At 41.5% G+C, this 21,617-nt stretch overlaps 1 protein-coding gene across 2 annotated transcripts; it reads right to left on the bottom strand.

Annotated features, from left to right (window-relative positions):
- Positions 1-2,283: 2,283 nt before the first annotated feature.
- Positions 2,284-16,990, bottom strand: wdr5 (WD repeat domain 5). 2 transcript variants are annotated; one of them, XM_080017315.1, is made up of 14 exons: positions 16,875-16,990; positions 15,811-15,905; positions 13,200-13,308; positions 12,157-12,230; positions 11,572-11,661; positions 9,901-9,990; positions 9,546-9,629; positions 8,506-8,561; positions 7,885-7,931; positions 7,635-7,710; positions 7,358-7,391; positions 6,134-6,208; positions 5,345-5,432; positions 2,284-4,588 (listed from the first exon to the last, which is right to left on the bottom strand). In XM_080017315.1, the coding sequence occupies exons 2-14, from the start codon at positions 15,886-15,888 to the stop codon at positions 4,488-4,490; spliced, it is 1,002 nt and encodes a 333-aa protein (XP_079873441.1). In that variant the 5' UTR covers positions 15,889-15,905; positions 16,875-16,990; the 3' UTR covers positions 2,284-4,487. The 2 variants fall into 2 exon arrangements, with proteins under 2 accessions (XP_079873441.1, XP_079873440.1); XM_080017314.1 differs by lacking the exon at positions 16,875-16,990 and adding an exon at positions 16,564-16,667.
- Between the last annotated feature and the right edge of the window lie 4,627 nt (positions 16,991-21,617).

Raw genomic sequence — 21,617 nt, 5'->3', positions numbered from 1 at the left:
GTCCCGTTCCTTTAACCAAAGGGAGGAGGTGGAGACAACCAACCTGTCTGCACCGCCTTTCAAAAGCGCACATCAAGCCCTCAGACAGCAGCTTAACTCTTTGAGCCACCGGCTCCTATGAAGCTCGGTCGTCTCCTACAATCATTTGATTAAAGGAACAGGACTTGGACGGAAAGCCTTGGACTTGAGCCTGCGACGGGAGCACGGAAAGGCTACACCCGAACGATCACGCCACCTTCAAACGCACTCCCGACTTTCAAAGGTTTCGCTCGGCATTGAACACTGAAGTCCGACAGGGACTCTTTGAGCCACCGAGTCTTACTGAGCCTGGTCGTCTCCTCCAATCATTTGACTAAAAGGAAGGAGAGAGGAAAGTCTGGACTTGAACATGCGATGGCAGCACTGCAGAGCAGCGTCTGAGAGATCATGCCACAAGGTGACCTTGACACCCAGCCCTCGTCTCCGGGCACATTTAAACACGGGGTGCAACCTTTCCAAAGCCGAACTCTATATTGAACTCTCAAATGCTCCGACAGCGACTAATCTCGCTGAGCCACCGGGTCCTATTCCCCTGCCAGATACAGTATATCTATTTGGTTAATGTGGTGTCATAGGCAGGCACTACTTTGGTCCCAACACTTAAAAGTGCGTGCTGCCTCTCCTCTGCCCACTATGTCCCCTCCGTACATTCTCCAAGGGCCCTCATTTTGATTCAAATTCTTGAGATACTTACGGGATGTGAGTGGTGCGCAGCGCCAATCGCTTTAAAAAAGGCTATTTAATGAAAATCTTCAAAAGTAAAACATAGCCCTTGGATGTCTTTCAGAGACGTCAGCTGTTCGAAGCACAATGGTGTCCAAATAATTGCCCTTTCAAAACGTACGAAATATGGTCTCGGACAACATCGATTTAACCAGAGCTAACCCCAGCATTTGGCATGGACTGCATCAACATCTGTGTCCATACTGCCAGCTTAAAGATTTGGAATACTTTTTCTTGATTTTGTTCAAATTTGAACAGAGGAGAACAGGTTCAGACAGTCACGCTACGAGCATTTTGATGATCAGTTTAAAATTTGGGATTTAAATGTTTCATCGTTGACAAAATTCCCAACACACGCACAAATGCGCTACCGCACTAACAATATAAATGTGTATAATACAATATATAGTACAATATAAACAGTACCCTGATCAGCCGCAACATTAAAACCAGTGCCAGGTGAACTGAAAAATATTGATAATTTCGTTCCAATGGCACCTCTCAAGTGGTGGGATATATTAGGCACCAAGTGAACAGTCAGTCGTTGAAGTTGATGTGTTGGAAGCAGGAGAAACGGGCAAGCAGAAGGATCTGAGCCACTTTGACAAGAACCAAATTGTGATGCTGGACGACTGAGTCGGAGCATCTCCAAAATGACAGCTCTTGTAGGGTGTTCCCAGTATGCAGTGGTTAGTACCTTCCAAGAGTGGTACAAGGAAGGACGACCGGTGACCCGCGAAAGGGCCATAGGGGCCTATGGGCTCATTGATGCACGTAGGGGGTGAAATCCAGCCTGTCTGGTTCAATCCCACAGAAAAGCTACTGTGGCACAAACTGGTGAAAAAGTGAATGTTGCTTTGATAGAAAGGTGTGGAACACACAGTGCATGGCAGCTTGCTGCGTATGGCAGCGCTCAGAGTGTCCAGGCTGACCCCTGTCCACCCCTGAAAGCACCTACAATGGACACGTGAGCATCAGAACTGGACCAGGGAGCAATGGTAGAAGGTGGCCTGGCCTGATGAATCTGAAGTTTTCTTCTACATCATGTGGATGGGTGGGGTTAGGGTCCGATCCCATGGAGCGTCTGTGGGATGTGCTGGAACAACAAGCCCGATCCATGGGACCCCAACGCACAACTTCCAGGACTTAAAGGATCTGCTGCTAACGTCTTGGTGCCGGATGCCACAGGACACCTCCAGAGGTCTAGTGGAGTCAATATCTCCACGGGTCACAGCTGTTTTTGCGCCACGAGGGGGAGCTACACAATATTAGTGGTGGATTTAATGTTGCGGCCAATTGGTGTATGTACGACACAGCGGACACGTAAAACAGCCGAAAATGTCTTCCACCCACATACACTTGCACTTTTTGTCGGCAGATTTTATCCTACATTTGCACATAAAATACATGGCAGTTTTTTATAGATGGGTATCTATTTATTTTGTTTCACTAAAGCTCACAAAATACACATTAAAAAAAAAAAAAAATTCTGAAAAGGACAAACATACAATTCACTTTTTTTTTTTTTATTCAGTCAATGGTTCTACTACGCATCAGGCAGAAAACAATGTAACAAATAAGACATAATAATAATAATAATAATAAGACACCTATTTGGTTTTTCGACTAACAAATCACAATACATATATGTACAAAATACCAGACAAAAAAATGCAATCCTTTTGGTCACTGTTGTTAATCTGATGCGGTCCGTTCAAACTTAGGCCATCCAATACAAAGTAAGCACCCACTTAATTTTTTTTTTTTTTAATTAAATAAAAAGGGCTTCCCTCAATTGTATAGTCTAATCCAAATATGCCGACAGTGAGTTATATACTGCACTTCATGGCCATTCCTATGGACCAGCTACCGTCTATGTAAGTGAAACAGCAGAATAAATAATGGATCAAAACACTAGTACACCAGAAACAATGCTTTTCCTTTTGTAAATCTGTTGGGGTGAAAAAATAAAAATAAAATTAAAAAACTTGAACAGTAGGATCAACACAAGAGCAAAACAAATGAATGGTGTACTGTAGCGTCGGGTGTATGGCAGTGCGCTTCAAACCGCAAGCCACGCAGCTTCTCTCGTAACTTCACCAGATAGGATGATTTGACAGCGTCAGCGTTTCGATTCTCTAGTCGGGACCCTCCAAACGGGCCCCGTGTCAACCTCCAAAGTTCTTCAAACCGCTCAAAAGAACCGGCCGGGCAATGTTCCATGCGCCGGTTGTGAAAACTGACCCTAACATAGCAGTGAAACACGGTTGTTCCCTCGATGGCCGCTGGGATGTCGAGCTCTGCTGGAGGAAAGGCCCCTGTCAATCATCACCGGGGCCCCGCCCCCGAAACCAGCGTCAATGTGGCCGGCAGGGGCGAGCGTTCAGCTACCAAAGAGAGAGAGAGAGGCTAAAAAGCTTTGCTCTTGAGGCTGCCACGCCAATCCCAAAGCTGCTGCGGCAAGTTGGGGGACTTTTTCGGACGCCGAACCCCATGCACAGCTCCGGCTTGGGAGCTACAGTTGGCCGCCGATGCTGCAGCGCCACAGTGAAGACCGTTCTCCACAATATTTTCCTCGACTTTGCGAGCAAACCGGCTCTAAATCTGTGCGTTTAAAAAAAACCCAAAACAAAACAAAACAAAAAAATAAAAATAAAATCCAAAGCCGCTGGCAAAGGGATTTATTGGAACGCGGCGTTACTGCACTGCGCGCGCGGCTTTGAGGACGCCGTAGGTGACGGGGTCTCGGCTCGGGGTCGTGGAGGAGCTGTTCAGACGACTTCCTCTCGGGCTCCATCGTTACCGACTGGTCTGTTGAGACTTGGCTGCCTGGTCGCAAATCCACTGATCTCGACAAGTTGAAAAGGTAAAGCTACATATATACATACACCCACAGACACACAACCGGAAGAGGGGTAATGCCATAGAAGTCAATGTTATAAATTGCGCCTTACGACAACGTTTAATCCGCGGTTGTGAGACTTGATTCAAGGGGAACAAAATACCAACGATGATTGAAAGCGCTCAAAACACGGTTTGCAGCTACGACCAGTGACGGCACGAGATATATGTAAAAAAAAAAAGAATAATAATCATAATTAATACTAAGGTCACAATAGACAAGTTGTGTATTTCAAGAAATGAGCTGGCTCTTTTGAGAGCCCCTTTCTTGGGGGAACCGCTCAGTGACTTTTGTTTTATTAGCCGTGGTTTTTAACAGCGTTGCATCGGGTTAAAAATAAAAATAAAAATTTGACAACAACATATATGACAGTGGACAATAGATATTTATTATATTTAATGTTAGAATAACAGAAAAGTGATTACAGCGAAGGAAAACTGACATTTTTTTCCATGGACTTCCATTGTTTGTTTATTTTACCCCTTTTCCGGTCAGGATCTCCGAAAGCATCTTTTTTTTTTTTTCCTCCATAATTCTTTTGTTTTTTTAAAAAGGCAAGATAGATTACCTCAGTCCTAATGAGGTATTGAGTCCGAGACGGGGCTTTGATCTAAGAGTGTTCGTCGTATTCACCTCCGCGGAAGATCAATACTTCAAGGCATTCCTCATTCAGCACAAGCTCTCTGTGGAGGAAAAGCTCCAGTTTTCTTATCAAAAAACGTAGAAAAAAGAAAGATTTTTTTTTTTTTTTTTAATCACCCCCCCCCCCCCCAAAAGTGGCACAATAAAAAAAATAAAATAAAAAAAAAAGACTCCATGGGGCTTAGCAGTCACTTTTCCAAAGTTTGATGGTTTTGTCGTTTTCTAGTGCCGCTGATGCAATGATGTTCTCTGTGGGGTGGCAGGCGGTGGAGATAACCACATCTGTCAGGAGTGGAAGAAAGTCGGGATTAGACAAAAGCCACAACAAGCCACAACAAGCCACAGGGTGCTTACACATTATCCATTTAAGATTTCCAGACTTCCTGGTACAATTTTCGTACCGAACATCATATTTAACATCAAGGAGCTCTCATAACCAGATGCTTACTATGCCGTCACTTCAGGAAATGGTTATTTTGCCCAAGGTCAGCGGGGGCAGGAAGGGCTCGGGTTGGCCATGCTTCATCTTGTGCTTTTGGGGACTGGTTGACCGGCCTCAGGGGCCTGCCTGGGTGCTGCTCTGCCGGTACAGGGTTATTGGGCGGTGCTTTGGGCTAAGAGAGTTCTTGCGGGCGCGGGGCGTCGATACAGCTACCGGGCTGACGGGTGGCTGTGAGGCCTTTCCTCCCTTTCTGCTACGATACCTTTCTGACCTCATACACCGGGACTAATTGGGGATCAATCCCCTGCTCACACGGAAGAGGGGGATTGGAGGCGGACATTAGCAAATAACAAAAATGCAGTGCTCTTGTCATCCCACTGGTCATCCCAAAGGGGCGGAGTTATTGTAAGCGGCCTCTGTGATTATTACACATTGGCTTTGCAGATTGAGTATTTGAACTCCACTTGCAGATTCACTCTGACTTGGGTGCAATGGTAGACAGGTGCCCAGCGTGCTGACAACACAGGTCCTAACAATTAATTAATTTAAATAATTCTTGAACGCTGACGTTTGGGTCGATCCCTGTCGTCTCCTACCTGTGTGGCCCTGCAGCTTCTGCACGATCTCCTTGGTCTGCAGGTTCCAGATGTAGACCATGTTGTCCTCAGATCCAGACACAATCCACTGTGGGGAAAGGAGGTTTTAGGTCTTCAGGGTGTCCGCAGGTATCAGAGAATTCCATTTCATACTTTTGAGACCATTTATTAGACAAATTAAAGGAACATTTTTGACAAAGTGAGTATTTCCTTTTCAGTTAGGTATTGCAGGTCAGTACTATATATTTGGAACAGAGAGGAAAGTATCGAGTAGAAACAGGGGAGGCTATAAACTGTTATTATAGCCATTTCCTTTGGGTCGGATAACAAGGTAAGTGAACTTTATTTTACTTCTATTTTTTTTACACACAGAACTTCAGACATAGTCTAAGTACGAGGACTTTCTTAAATTTCTCTCCAGAGGCAAGTATGAAATGAGTTGGTTATCTCAAACAGCTAAGTGTAAGGTAGGTACGAACCTAAGTATTAGGTTCATGCGGGTATAAGTTTTATAACATCAGAAATTGTAACTAAACGGTGAGATAAAATAAAAGCTAAAATAAAACCAGACAAAACCAAAAAATCCTGTTTGAAGTTCAGTCCACTGTCCACAAATAGGCTTAAATTAATACCAAACCATATCAATATCACACTTTAAAGTAACTACGTTTACAAATTGCTTCAGAGAAATCAGCAGTTATAATATAAGGACAAATGAAAGCACACCAAGGGAGGAAAGAAAAGATGAGAATGCATTTTCAGATGGATTAAAGAGAGCACAGTCCTCACCTTTCCACCAGTGACGGAGAAATTTGCGAATATGCAGTACTTCTCGTTTTTATGGCCAGTGTAAGTTTTCAAACACTAAAAAAAAACACAAAGGAACAATGAAAGGTGAGAGTGCCGTATTAACACCTGAATCACAGCAATTTATTTTGTTAATATACATTAACATACATGTTGTAAAGCAGGGTCCCACTGTCTTCTAGAAATCACCCTCCAGGACCCACCCTGTTCACTAGCACAGTGGTTTTTGTACTTTTTTCTGCCGATACTCCCACTTCTCTGGTCAAACTGGGTGTTTGCACATGTGCACACACTTGCCTGATTGGCGGGATGAACTCTAAACTCACACCGTGCTAAATCTTTGCTGATTTCCAAATTTCAGACCTCGGGAAGTTGCAGCGTAGCTCTGCACTTCACCCTGAGAAGAGTCTTCTCGGCCAAAACAATCGCAGAGGACTCCCAGAGGAAAGACCACATTTTGGAAATAAGTAATATGCAGCACTGTGTGGTTATTGTGGTATTATGTTGTATCGTCACATTTTTTTCTTGTGTATTATATTGCCATATTTCATGTTCATTTTAAATATTAAGGTTTATTTTCATTGCTTGTTAATTTTATTGTAGTATTATTGCATATTGCATATTGCCAATATTGTCAATATTGCCCCCCCCCCCCCCCCTTTCTATTACTTTATTATAATTTTAATATTTAAATGTATGATACTGCCTATTGTTTGGATGTGTGGTGTTACACTGCACTTTCCCTTTTGGGATGAATAATGTATCTATGTATTATTTAAATATAAATTACAAAATGAAAATTGCTGCACATTGAATACACTAAATGTCTTATTTTCAAGGACACTTTTGGCAATTTTATCATGTTCCATGACTGGAAAACTACATGACAAAATCCGCGGTTTTCCAAGACCGGTGGGAACCCTGGTAACACCTTGAGATTGTCCCATATCACCAAAAAAAAAAAAAAAAAATCCTTTGTGCAAAGTACAATCCTTACTCTTCAAGGTCAAGGACACTTTAAAACATCTTCCTCTCGTTCAAACAATGTGAAACTCCCCCGGATAAGAAATACTCGGCGTCTCCTCTTTCTTAGCCCTCGTCTTATTTTCAAACCGACCTGTTTTTTAATATCTTGTGATGGAAGCAGCAAACATTTAGAATTACTACTGGACAACCCGCTACCACATAAACACTGAGATAACGTACCTTTCCTTTGCTGTAGTCCCACAACTTTAAAGTACTAAAAAAACAAAATGAGAAAAAAACCACATGAGTGCAAAGGATCATCTGACTGATAAATGAGCTTGTGTTGCAGTGGACTTGGGAGGTGTTTTTAGATGTTATGTCGCCCTCTTTTGGTGAAACAGTTCATGACAAGGGACTGGCAGAACAAAAACACCAACTACGTGAAATAAGAGCCACCTTGTAATTTTTACTATCATTATTATTATCATTATTATCATTATTATGTAAGAGTACTCACTTATCCAACGTAGCTGCCAGGATGTATTTGCCGTTTGGTGAGAACTTGACAAACGACACAGGTGGATTGTCGTCATCTGCCGGGGACATAGGTCATATATAAACCACACGGTAAACGTCATCATCATCATCATCATCATCATCTACCTCAAACTGGGTTAGATGTAAAGCAAATGGAGTTAAATGTTGCAGCCAGCTGGACACAGACATTTGGGCTGGTGTATCAGTTACAGCTCCCCAGACAAACTTACCGATAAGTGTCTTTAAACACTGTCCGGATGCTGTGTCCCAGATTCGGCTGTGCAGGGAATCAAATTAAATCATTATCATTATAATTATTATTGTTATTGTTATTATTATGACCGCTTATATAATAACAGACACACCTGAAAGAACAGGACATTAGAGTACGGGAAAAGAATACATTATATTAAAACAGTATTCTATGAGTCCGTGTTTACATCTGATGTGACATTCTAAATACTAAAAATATTTTTCTATTGCAGGTAATAATTATAAGTCAATATAAAAGTTATGTACTATAGATTTGGTAAAGGTCAGAGGTAAGTATTAGGTAGAAATAGGGTCATGTTCATGAATTATAATATAACAGTTTAATTTAAATCACATAGGAGATAAGTGGTTAGGAACTGGAATAAATTGGACCACAGAACGTGTCGAAATTAAGACCTCAGATTCAAATTTAAGACATTTTACTGACTTATATTATGACTTGTATATCACTTCAAATCACTGTTATTAATTGCCAAATATTTGTGCGGCTGAATGGAGGGACCTGCAGCATTTGCAAAATGTGGTGTTGAAGTCATTCTACTTTACTACCGACAAACAAAAAGATAAATAATTCTTACCAGAGGCCGTCGTAGCTACTGGACACGATCAGAGAACCATCTCTGTTGAAATGAACCTGCGACGCAAAAAGGAAATCGATTAGCGCATCTCATGAACTCTGAGAAAACAAATAAAAACAATAAAAGGCTAAGGTTTATCAAAAAAAAGTTTTTTGATAAACTAAAGCGACAATTTGGTAAAAACAAAGATCTGTAGCCACTGTGAGCATGCATGTCAAGCACATTTATTTCCCACATTTCACAGGGTTGTTATATTATGATAATAATTCAGATTCGTAAACCAGGAGTCTCTGGAAGATTTGAATTCATCAGAGCTAGAGACGTTCGTTTTGGTTGATAATGTATTCTTCTTCAGCGTCGTAAAAGGTCAGCCCAAAGGTCTACAGTGTTTTACAGCTCTCCAATCTGTGCAGATGATCCACGTTACATATTGATTGTGTTTAAAATATCACTCTGCACCGTCTCATTCTCCTTGATCCAGCTGCGTTACCACATTAGGTCTGTATCACCAGCGAGGCCACGGTGCAACTGCCCTGATCCCATCCTGAGTATCTGCAGATATCGATACCAACCCATTATGTCATCCTCTTTAACAAATGGTTTGCTTCAAACGGGCTCATTTTTCATTGCTGCCCTTGGCTTGAGATGACCCTAACCCAAACCCAAAAGCCCCAGACTCGCTCTACCGCAACATCACTTGTACAAAACCGCTGCTTTGTTATATCCTGTTTAACCACCTCGGCAGAACAAAAACAGAAATATCACTTGAAGTGCACATTTGTGCCAAATTAGAGCCTTTCAAAGTGTGAATACGTATATACTGTAGCCGACTTCTCTATATGTTAAAACGCAACAGCGAGATTTGTTGGAGGATCGGGTTTGTACTTTTTTTTTTTCCTTCTATCTCGTGGTCAGCATTTCCTCTGCTGGTATCGGTGCCATCTCTAACACAGTATTCTGGAAAATTTTGAAAAATAAAGTGGAAAAAAATGTCATCTTTAAAATGCCTTGTACTGGTAATTAGAAGGTAAAGCACTTACTGCAGAGACTGGGTCGGAGTGCGCTGGCAATGTTTTCAAGCATTTCCCCGTCTTCACGTCCCAAATCCTCACACTTTCGTCAAACTAAAACAGAAAAATAAAAAACAAAAAACACCATCAGACATCTTTCATTCAAAAACAGACACTAAGATGGTTTGGTTATCATAAAAAAATGTTTTTATTTTAAAAATATAATTTTAGACAGTATTTAAAAAATTGCTTTGCATAGCTTCACAAAAAAAATAAAAATAAAAAAAATATTTCTATATATATATATATATATATATATATATATATATATATATATAAAAAAAAACACACAATTTTTTTTCATTATATAAATGTCTTCTCTCACCGATCCCGACACAATGAGGTTGGACTGCGGGTTGAAGTTGCAGCAAAAGACGTAGTTGCTGTGACCTTTCAGAGTTTTCAGGCATTTCCCCTGCAGACAGAAAAGATGTGAATACCAAATGCCCACTGCACGGTAGCCATGGCAACATACAAACACATAAGGATTTCAAACTACCAACAACCATTTATTTATCTCAGCTCCCGAGTATCCTGAGCCTGTATATTTAGTTTATTAAGACTTAGAAGTTACATACGGCGAGGGCTGTCATAGTCCTGACACTTTTGGTGGATGAATAATTGTCATTAAAAATAGTATAATCATAAAACAATAAAAATGTAAATTGTCATAATAGTAACAAATAAAGAGACATTCAATGAGGATGAACATTCAAATATACAATAGAATAGAAGGGTAAGAAAACATTTCACGTACATTTTCCTCAACTTAACTGTGCAAACGTACCGAATTCCCATTCCACTTATTGCAAACAATCTGACATTGGCTTAAAATTCCTCTTAAATCTGGATGCAAACATATAATTGTGTCACCTGACAATTTCAAAAGATTACTACAGTCAGCTCAAATAATTGTGATTATGATTATTATGTTATAAACCTTTTAATTAGAAATCGTATGAGACAGTGGCCAGTAACACCCAAATGACTGTAATAATGACTTGTATAACTCATATAACTTGCATGGAATACAAATGAAAAACACTTGGGATACTGTTCACCTTGGCAGTAGGGACGCCACGGTAAGGGATTTTTCCCACCATTTATTTAACTCATGACAACTATGAAACCGGTAACACCGGACATTTTACATCGGGAGGTGTGTGTGTGTGTGTGTTAATTAGGCGGAGGGAGACTGGTGTCCTGATCTGTACCTCATCTAACGTCTCCTATAACCTCCTCTCCACCCATGCACAAGCAGCCACTTTTGACTTTCGTAGCATCCGACTAAGTATTTATAACACACTTAGTATTTTACAAATTAGGTTTTTCTTTTATTTGATGAACGTCATCGCTGATACGCAAAAATTAACTAAACAGGTGTTATTTCTATTAAAAAATAATTTCAAAAGCAATAGGATGGAGATGTAATGTAATCGGTGTACGTCCGAACATCGTTTAACACGAGTAACAGCGGCGTCCCTACCTTTCACTCAGTTAAAAGTACACAACGCCTACTATATTGCATACTTAGTTGGTTTTAATTGTTGTATAATTTTAAGTGTTCTTTCCCCAGTGATTTTCTTATTAAGAATTAATTACCGTAATGCGTCCAGACAAATAAAGATGGCTGTTACGGTAATAAATTCACCGTAGCGTAGAGTAAAATGGCAGAACACACAATGACAGTTAAAAAAATGTATTCAACCACTACATTCTCTGACTACTCCTTTTATTGTCATGTTTGAGATGAAATTACTATATATATATATATATATTTTATTTTTTTTAAATATGAGATACTACATCGTGACGATAATGTGCACATCTTTATGCCCGGGCCAGACGGTAGCCCGTTTTTCGATAAGAAAAGCCCAGTAAACGTAATGGTCATCGTTAAAACCAACCAAGCGGGCCGTACTTCAAAACTGATTTCATTCTTTCACATTCTTATTCTCCGTTCGTCAACGAGAGCAAGCAGACAGACGCGTCCTACCGAGCTGACGTCCCAGATCTTCAGGGTCTTGTCGTCGGACGCTGACACCAGCAGGTTGGAGTCTGAGGACCAGGCCACGTCAGAGATGCCCTGCGGAGCCACCCAGAGGGAGCGGGGCGGAGTCAGGGAGTCGGCAGGAAATGACACTTCACACGCTGACATTTTATAGAGTCAAGAGTCGCTGCCGACTTATGAGAGGTTTTACCATCTGACGTGCAGCCCAAAAACACACCATGGAACAAATTCAGTCTAAATAGAGAAACTTTATATTTCAATTCATTTGTGACTATTGAAGTGGAAAATCATAGCATAACTTCCAAACAAAGTATCGTTACCACAATTTTCTAAACCAACTCATAAATTGCAACCACAGGATTGAATCGTATCCGAGCATCGATTTTTATTTATTGTGAAATCCAGCCGAGGTGGACACATCTGAAAGCAGGTTGTGTCGTTCCAAGGATGGAAAAAAATGATCTTGTCTTCCCTTTGTGTCATGACTTCCATCAGGGAAAAAACTTCCCCATAAAAACCTACGATCCAAACCACGGAGTTCAGTTCAGGCTGGAAGGGATTCAAACTCACAAGTTTGTGTCCGGAGATGGTCTTCTCAAACTTCCCGTCGTAGGCGCCCCAGATTTTAATGAGTTTGTCTGCGGCTGAAATGACAAAGAAATAACACAAGTTTATGAATACCGTGTTTTACATACGACTGTACTGGGAGGCCAGGTTCTATATCTGACATTTATACTTCATGAGAGAGACGAGGCCACAACACTGTCCACAGAGAACACATCACATGTGCTTGTTTGCTTCTTGCTCAATTTTTGTGCCCTTGAGTGAGTGAGTTTGATAAAAAAAATTCCATTATTATTATTATTATTATTATTATTATTATTATTATTATTATTATTAAATTCTGTTATTATTGTATTATTCCCAATTGTTTTGCAGTCTTTCCCTTCGTTTCACTGCACTGTACTACACTGAGAGGATTTGACAAATAAAAGTCCTGAGTCCACATTCCAAGGGGAGGTAAAGGGAAAAATAACGGATAATCTGAGGCCCCGCTTTGTTCCCGCCCGCAGGAAAACAGCCTTCTAGGAGCTGGAAACAAAGCTCTTGGAAAAGGCCTTCCAGGGAGGAGGTTTTCCATGTTTTTGTGCGGAGGAAGTAAAACGGAGCTTCTGGATAACATTGAACTGCGTCAGGAAGCTACGGGCGACGCCCGTTGTGTCGTCTGCTGCGTCTCCGTTGAAAGTCGGAACGGCCGCACAGCGTTGTGTCCGAATATTACGAAGAAACTCAAAGTGCTGCACGCTCCTTATGTTCTTCTGTGATGTTCGATCAAGTTTTATGAGTTATTATTTCCTGCTACTGGCCTGGAATGCTTATGTCAGCGTTTTAAATAGTTTTTGCATTCTCCTGTTTTCAGAATAATCCGTTTACGTGCAGACAGGGCCTGAATGAACAGACCGAGGGATGATGGCCTGTGTTTGGTCAGAGAAAGCTGGTCAGATTGGGCAGAAAGAGCGTTTGGTGATCGGTATTTTATCAGTAAATAGACAAGTTATACCAGCTTATGAACACCACATGCATCCCCCGGGTTTGCTGAACTCTGAACTTACATGAGCTGGCGAGCCACTCCCCGTTGGGGCTGAACTTCACCGAGGATACGGCTTTCGTGTGGCCGGCTAATGTGAATTTCAGGCTGTAGTTTGGCTTCGCTGGCGCTGACTGGAAAAGAAAGAGGAAAATAAATAAAATGTCCAATCATTACAAAACCAACTATGAACAGAATTTTAAAAAGCTAAACCCCGACTTTGGGGCTTGAGGTTTTACACTGATCCTCTTCATAGAGTTGTGTGTATAAATGGTGGTGTTGGGTTCCCTGGGTTAATTCTTGTGAGCGTACGCTCTAAAGTCTGATATATCTTGCATGTCACTTCTATCTGTCATGTTTATGCCATTTAGGGTCAACATTAAAATATCACATTTGAAAATGATATGTCCAATAAAACAAAGGCCAAATGCCAGGTCAAAACTATTTTTCAAGGAACCCATTTCATTGTATTTTTAGTTTAAATAATCATATGGAATATTTATAGCAACAATTGTGATGGGTCTAAATGGAAGGCACTGATTTGCTCGCCCTGCATTCTATGGTTTGCATTTAGGGATGGGACAAAGCCACTTTTTCATTTCCAATCGGATATCGATTTACTCAGAATTTAGTCAATCGAATAGGATTCGGCTGTTCGATGCGAATATTCAACTCTGGGGCTAAATTATTTAAGACCGCAGCATCGACAAGCTCCGACAGGTACGGTTATCGGTATTGGAGAAAGTAAAAAAATAGATTTTCTATGAATTAAGGCTACATAACCTGTTTCTAACTTGCAATAAGATCAAGATATTTGTCTAAGAAGCATTTTCCCTATGACCAGAAGAGACAACTCTCCTCTCTGTCCCGCTCCATCCCTGGAGAAATGCGCGAGGGGGGCGGAGCCGGCTCCCTCTGCCTACACTTGCACGAGGAGAGCCTGCTCTGAGTGAGCGACAATGGCACAGAGGGCGCAGATTGTGTCCAGATCGTGCCCTCTCCATGCGTCATGCGCAGAAAATAAAGCAGTGTTAATGCTGCTCTTAATTTTAGTTTTTCTCTGATAAAAATAAAAAAAGAACCAATAAGAGTACCGTTAAAGTACCAGATCAATAAGCAGTATCAGTAGGTAGTGGTACCATTCAAATCTTAACGATAAACATCCATAGGAGTCGTGCCCTGTTCCTCCGTGCTTATTTGGAGGAACGGGCACGCTGATCATGTGCATGGAGAACCATGTTCGCGTCCATGTCAGTCAGTGTGCATTACAATAACAGGACCAACAGAAGTTTCCAAAAATGCACATGGGTAAGATTACAATGAGGAATTATAAAAATAAATAAATAAATAAATAAATAATATATATTTATATGTGTGAATCGTTCTTATATGGACATGGATGCAACACCCCCTGCGCCCCGATCGCCGTACCCTAATCCTCCAAATAAAACAACTCAGCAGTGTGGGGACGGATTCTGTCAACTAGGAAGTTTGAAGAATCACACTAAAACCGCTCTCCATTTCCTCAAATAAGGAAATACGAAGTCCACAGCATGTCCTGTCAGATAATGCAGCTTCCTTTTATGTGGCAGTAAATATTAAATTAAATAAACGTTTGACAGCAGTTTTAAAAGGTTCAAATATCACGTTAAGTGCAACCTTACAAAACTCAATTCAACACATTAAGAAAACATCAGCCTGCAACAAAGTGCTCTATCATATTTATCATGTTGACATTTCCAATGACTACATCATCCTCCCAAACACTAATGTTGCATATACTGCATTCGCTCTTAGTCTAAAATAATTCCACACTGCAGACATGTCACTCACTCTATGTTATTGCTGCTGTCACTACCGGTGTCCCCCGTACTGCCCCTGTGCATGCATGCCCATATAGATCGTTTTTTTGAATGACAATTGACGACTTTGCGACATAACGTGAATGAGCTAGGTATACAACGCAACGGCTACGAGTGCAACAAGGGCCTTTCGCCGTAGGGTATCAGACGATGGTATCTGATTAGATTATTTCAGATCCAGTCGTTTTGGCCGGAATCGGACCCAAGAGCGATACTGAATATTGGATCCATGGAGCCCTATTTGCATCATATTAACACATATAAACATGTACACTTATACTATACTACTGGAAGTCAGCATAGGCATCTGAGCACATCGCACAATCAAAAGAGTGATTTACAAAACATCAAAGGTGCTTCTGTGAGTATATAAACAAAAAGAATGCATATCAACCCTTTAAATGAGACAAAGAAAACTCAATTAAATAGGTGCTCCCGATAAAAACTCCTACAAATTTCACAGCACTTTTCTATTTTTTAGAGACTCAAGCTAGTGAGTGGGTCGGCTAAAAACATCTTGCCAATATAATCATTTTGTTGTATGCACATTTTTATGTCAAAGTTTTGATGGACTCTTAATATCATGGGGTTTTTTTTAACCTTCATGTAATGGGTATAACAACACATAACCTAGCCTGTGTGTTCGTTTGCATGTTTTCTGTATTTTTTATGTAATTGCTTTGGTGTGATTAACTCTTCGGTGCAAGGGGACACACGCTCTGGCAACGCCGCGACCTGGTTGTGAAAACTACAGTCGTGTAAGAAGCCGCACACCTTGCTCTGGCTTGAAGACGTGGATGGCAGAATGGGAGGCTTTGTGTCCGTCTCTGGTTTCTTATCCTCTGTTGCCATGGTGAATACAGCGGTTTCTGTCAAAACACAAATAAAAGTGCTCAAAATATATCGAACAAATTTGTAAAACACTTGAAAAAAAGTGTATTTACAGTACTTGGTATTAAGTGCTGTATCAATGCATAGGTTATATGTCAAAATGGTGGACTTTAATTGTTATAATCATTCTGTTTTCAACCTGTTTATACTGTAAATATAGCTTTATTTCATGATCCATGCACAGATTCTTACTACAACAGGAATGTGAGTTTTTGATACAGATGTTACTGTATGTTCTTACTGTTTGTCATTATTTTTAATATATTTACTACTGTGTTATTGGTGCCCTGTTTGAGGATCGATCATCCCCTGATGCATTACACTGGTACCAGGCAAACACACACACAACAAACACTGCTCTTTTTTAACAGACATTCTTCCTTTTTACAGGCAATGCCGCTACGTTAACGTACACTTCCACCCCGCGTTGGACGTTCAACAAACGGCGTTTTTTGGGGGGTGACATCGCCGCGACGCTCCGCGACGCTCCGCGGTGTGCGCCCCCCCCTCCGCGGCGGCCATCGCGCTAGGCTAGCTGCTATCGCTGACAAATGCAGTGCGCTGGCCGCGGCCACGGGCCCGCACCCAGACAATAAAAACACGTCGGGCGGCCGACGAGCGGGCCGTAATACTCACGGCGGCGTGGAGCCGGTCGCCGGGGACACTGACGCTGGCCGCGGCGGGTTGGAGCTCGGGTGTTTTGGTTTTTAACGGCGTTTCTTTCGGGGGCGAAGCGTGTGTTCAACTAAAGGACGAATAAAGCGAAGAGGACGGCGTTAGGCGGGGAATGTGGCGCCGCTCCACGCATGCGTGAGGACGGAGGGGCCACGGCCAGCGCCGAGGGACAAATTTAGTGTTTTGGTTTGTTTTGGGTTTTTGGGTTTTTTTTTACGCCAAACGGTTACGCCGTAACGGATGAGCGAGGTCCTTCCCGTCCGGTGTGTTACCTCGCCGCTCAGCTTACATCGGCGTCCTAACCGGCAGGCTCATTCCGACCGCGGTTAGTGTTTTTGTGACGGGAGCGCGTTTGAACCGCAGGACGCATTGGGCCTGCGGACGCGTCCAAAAGGGATGAGACGTTGCGCATGCGTGGAAACGGTGGCGGTACGGGAGCTACGGTGGGTGCTGAGGGACAAACCTCACTGGTCACTTCCCGCCCCATCCGTGGGGGCAGAGATGCGCACAAAGTATCTGCAGACAGACAACGGTTGTATTACATGCGCGTTTAAGGTCTGTATGGAATTAAATTACAAAATACTTGTGTGAGCAACTGAATTAAATTAAAGTACTATGACTTTGTACAATTAGTTTTTCAATGTACAAACATACATTCACTGTCATTATCTGTCTCTGAGGGAATCCAGGAAGCCCAAGCAAAGTGTCTTGCATAAACAACGCTTAAAAATACTTGAAAAAAAAGTTTTCCATTTTTATTTTAAATAAATTGCTTTCATTTTTTAAAATGGTATTATAATTATTTTTATTATTATTATTATTATTTTTATATTTTTTAAATTATTATTATTATTATTATTATTATTATTATTATTATTATTATTATTATTATTATTTATGTTTGTATGTTCTTTAAATTATTATTATTATTATTATTACAAAAGAAGCCCAACTGTATCTGATGAGGTTTGCATAAACAAAAATATTATCCACAAAACTTGAACCCCTTCTTTAACCTCTCTCTTTTTTAAATCAACCCCTATCAATCGGCCAATTCCCTGCAGTTGTTTTTGAGCGCAACTCGTTGTTTTCTTCCTCGTATTTCGCGCCCACCCCAACTTGTCTTCTCAAGCCGCGTCTGAACGTCTCAATGCTTCGCCTTATGTTGTCGTTTGACATTTGAACGTACAGACGCGGCTGTGAAGCTGTGCCGTGCGGCGACCGGGGATAAGGCACCGCCCCGAGGCTCGCTGGCACCTGCATCAAGCGAGTCACGACTCGCACCCAGTCACACCACCTCCACCACCAGATTTGCCACCGCCCGCCGTATTTTGGAACACGTAGAAACAACCGCAACGAGTCCCCGATGCAAGCAGGGTCATTACGACGTGATGTCCTCATTTCGTTGTCGGACACTGAAAGTCATATAAGTGTTTTAAATACGAAAATACTCAAATTACCCAAAAGTAATAAAAACACAAATTTCAAAATACATGCAATTGAAATGATGCCCATTTCTGAGTGGGGGCACTTCAAAAAATAGCAATACTTATAGCAATACTACTAAAAAGAAAACAGGTATATATATATAAAGTAATTTATTTTGCCAAGTACATTTTCACATACGCGGAATTTGTCGTGCTTAAAGGTCGGTGCGCTGTAAAATGGACTATTTGCATTACAAACTAGAAGTCTGGAAAAAAATTAAAACAAGGATAGCCAAATGCACAAAATATCCAAATAAAGAGCAAAAATCCAAATATACAGAATATACAAAAAAAGTGATCTCATGCACAGGATAAGTTAAGTTAAAATGCAATAGCTGGGGCAAAGTGCAATGTGGTTGCTGTGGTGGTTCATGTGTTGGCCTCAGGTAATGAAGTCATTCAAATCCTTATTTAATGTTTCAGAAGTATTTCCCTCTGTCCCAGGTCTGCAAAACAGGCCTGCTGCATTGTGGGAAATCAGGTATTTTCCCATAATGAGGGCTTTGTCAAGGTCGGTGTACAGCAACCTCCTCCGCACCTGAAGCTGTACCTCTTCTGTCTATCCCTGTAGTGATGAATGGGTGGAAGCCAGGTACTTGAAAAGAAAGGTAAAAAAGAAAGGGTGGCTCAACTTTGGCAGGAGCCGAGATACAGTGGGGGGGCTTCTGTCAAGGATTTTGGTCCACAGACACCGTTTAAATGCCCTTTACATAGTGTTTTCAAAGTGTGAACAAAAACCCACACACAATTCACCGGTATAAAAAGAGTTATATTCTTAGTGAAACTGGTGACATCCAAGGTGAACGTTAATACACAGTAATAACTTCGTTATCACATATACATGAATTATTTACTTCGTTTTAAAGCCCAGTTCCAATAAAAAGAAAACTTGAAAGACGTCACTTCTGGTCGTTGTGTCGGAAAAAATGACCGTGATGCGCCGCACCTCTCCACGGGAGTGAACTGCCGGTTCGTTCTTGTCGTTTGTCGCATTCGATGTCAAGCGAGCTTGGAGCAGGGTGTACGCTACACGGCTTTTAATGGCAGCTTTGTTTGACATATAAGAGAACTTTATTGGATTTAGAACTCTGCTTTACATGTCGCTGGCCTCAAGGGTTGGAGATGAATGTTTATTTTGGCAGTGAAAGTCATACAGGCTACAGTACTCATTTATACGTGATTGAAGTTAACATGCCTCCATTGCAAATGGGGGAAATAACATTTGTAGTGGGGCACAGATTTACAGATTTTCTGGCATTTCTTTAAAAAGACTCATTTGCTGTAAGATTCTCAGCTTACGACAATAAAAGTGTAGGATTTAAATACAAATATTTTAAATGGAGCTATCTTATCAATGAAACACCCCTGCAACCAAGGGCACACTTTGGTTTGAGAAGTACTGACTGACTGGTTTACACACTGATTGACCGACTGGTTTACACAACAACTGACTGTTTTACTGCCTGGTTGGTGTCCACACTGACCGACTGACTGTTTAATACACCGACTGACTGGTTTACACACTGACCGACTGGTTTACACGCCGTCTGACTGGTTTATACACTGACTGACTGACTGGTTTACACACCGACTGACTGGTTTACACACTGACTGACTGGACTTCTAAGCTTTGTGACATGCCAGGATTTGTACTCTGTGAGGTAAGTACTAGAGGTAAGTTACGGTAAGTTTCATTTAAATGTGTATTTAAAACAACACAGACAATAAATACTGTTATATAATTGTAGAACCCAGAATCGCGATTGTGGCGCCGCCCCTTGCGGCCCCTGCCCCCACCAAATTTCCGCCCCTGCCTGCATCAGCAAGGGTTAATCAACACACAAAAACACCAAATAGAAATAGAGCTTAGTATTTTTTATTGCACATTAAAAACGGCATGGTCCATTCCGTTGCTGAGCGTGGCAGTGAGTGGACGCCATTGATCCCATTGCTGATCAATATAATATTGTAACGAAATACTATAAGGGAAAAATATATAGAAGGATTAAAAATACCTGTTATATATAATTATACATAACATTAATAATAATAATAAATATAGCTGCAGGCAGAGATACATGGGGTCCAGTTTAGTCGTATTTGGGTGTGTATTACAGTTTTCCGGGTTCTGTGAAACGCAGCACGAGTTACAATTTTCAGAGTTTCCATTGAACGCTGCATAGTTGTTTTTTTTCACTCGTTGTTTCATGACTTTTTTCAAGATTTTCTGAGATTTGTTTGGTCTTTTCTTCAACACAAGTGTGAATAACCTCTAAGGGTGAATGTTCTGTCGACTCCTTTACTGACTGGCGATGAGACCGGGCCAGGTCACCTGTCGTGATCGAGGGTCGCTCCAAGTCCGTCGTGTCCGCTGTAAGATCAGGGCGGAGAGACGCTGTTTTTTTTTTTTTTTAAGTTGATTTAATGTTTTGGAAATAAATCGTGTTTAAGTAAAGCTATGTTTACTTTAAATGAATGATCTTATTTTTCATGTGTTTTTTCAGCGTGGACTTAGTTCTGGACCAATCACCGTACACTTTTGTCACTGAATGTTCCTCTTGTGTCTTTTAGTTTAAATATATCTCAAGGACTGTGTTTTACCAATTGCTGGGTCATGCAGTTTGGACACAAAAGAATGGGACGGTTCCTCCAAAGGTTCTTAGAACTTGTTGCAGTGTGAAAACGCCTACTGTGACCGATTATAGTTTTTTCAACGTTTTGTAGAACGCAGCACGAGTTACAGTTTTCCGAGTTCATTAAACGCAGCATCAGCTCAAGTGGTCTGTCTAGGTGGAGCAGGATGTGAATGGGTTCCGAGACACGAAGCTTGGACTCATATAACTGCAATTGATGATGTCACAAAGCTCCCCGCTCCTCAAACGCATCAAGTCGCACCGACGTCCACTTCATGTAAAAGTTAAAAAAAAAACGCTTTTCACTCATTTCTGCTCCAAATGTAGATCGGTATCGATCAAACTCCAACGACAAGACGCGTAAAGCGTCCCGGTTCTATCGAGACCTCAACAGTGTCTGTGCGGTTGTCGTGTTCCGGATACTTTCCGCGGGAAAAACGCAGGGAAGATTGAAAATTTTAAATCAGAGCGATGCCAATCGGGAACCAGCCTTAAAAATAATTATTATTGGTGTAATTTGCAATACAATTTGCTATGGTCCAACATTTATATATTCGGTATATTATTATTTTTTTCCTTTATTTTATTTTCCCCTTCAAAGCCTTTCTCTGCTTATTATCTGTACGTAAATGCACCAACCCCCCATCGGGTCAAATTCCTCGTATGTGAAAATGTCGGAATGAAGCGACGCCGTTTGTCGGCCTCAGACACCGCTGCAAGATGGCGGCGCCGTTGACGCGTCTCAGGGCCTCTACGTCCGCGACGGGAGACCCGCCCCGCCCCCCCCCTCGTCTCACTCCCGTGAGCCCTTGCGCGGAATACGTAAACAATGAAGGCGATCTGCTGCAGCGCGATGCTAGCCGAGCGAGTTGGCTGAACTCTCCCCGCTCTCAGG

Source organism: Zeus faber (assembly GCF_960531495.2).
Source record: "Zeus faber genome assembly, chromosome: 17".
NCBI lineage: Eukaryota > Metazoa > Chordata > Actinopteri > Zeiformes > Zeidae > Zeus > Zeus faber.
Note: the sequence above shows the minus strand (reverse complement) of the source record. Positions and strands in the feature narration are given on the sequence as shown.

Coding starts and splice junctions, on each gene's coding strand:
- wdr5 (XM_080017315.1), bottom strand. CDS start 15,888: ATGGCAACAGAGGATAAGAAACCAGAGACGGACACAAAGCCTCCCATT. Junction 6,209..7,357: donor GGGACTACAGCAAAGGAAAG/GTACGTTATCTC, acceptor GTTTTTTTTTAG/TGTTTGAAAACTTACACTGG. Junction 4,589..5,344: donor GAAGCTGCAGGGCCACACAG/GTAGGAGACGAC, acceptor CACTCCTGACAG/ATGTGGTTATCTCCACCGCC.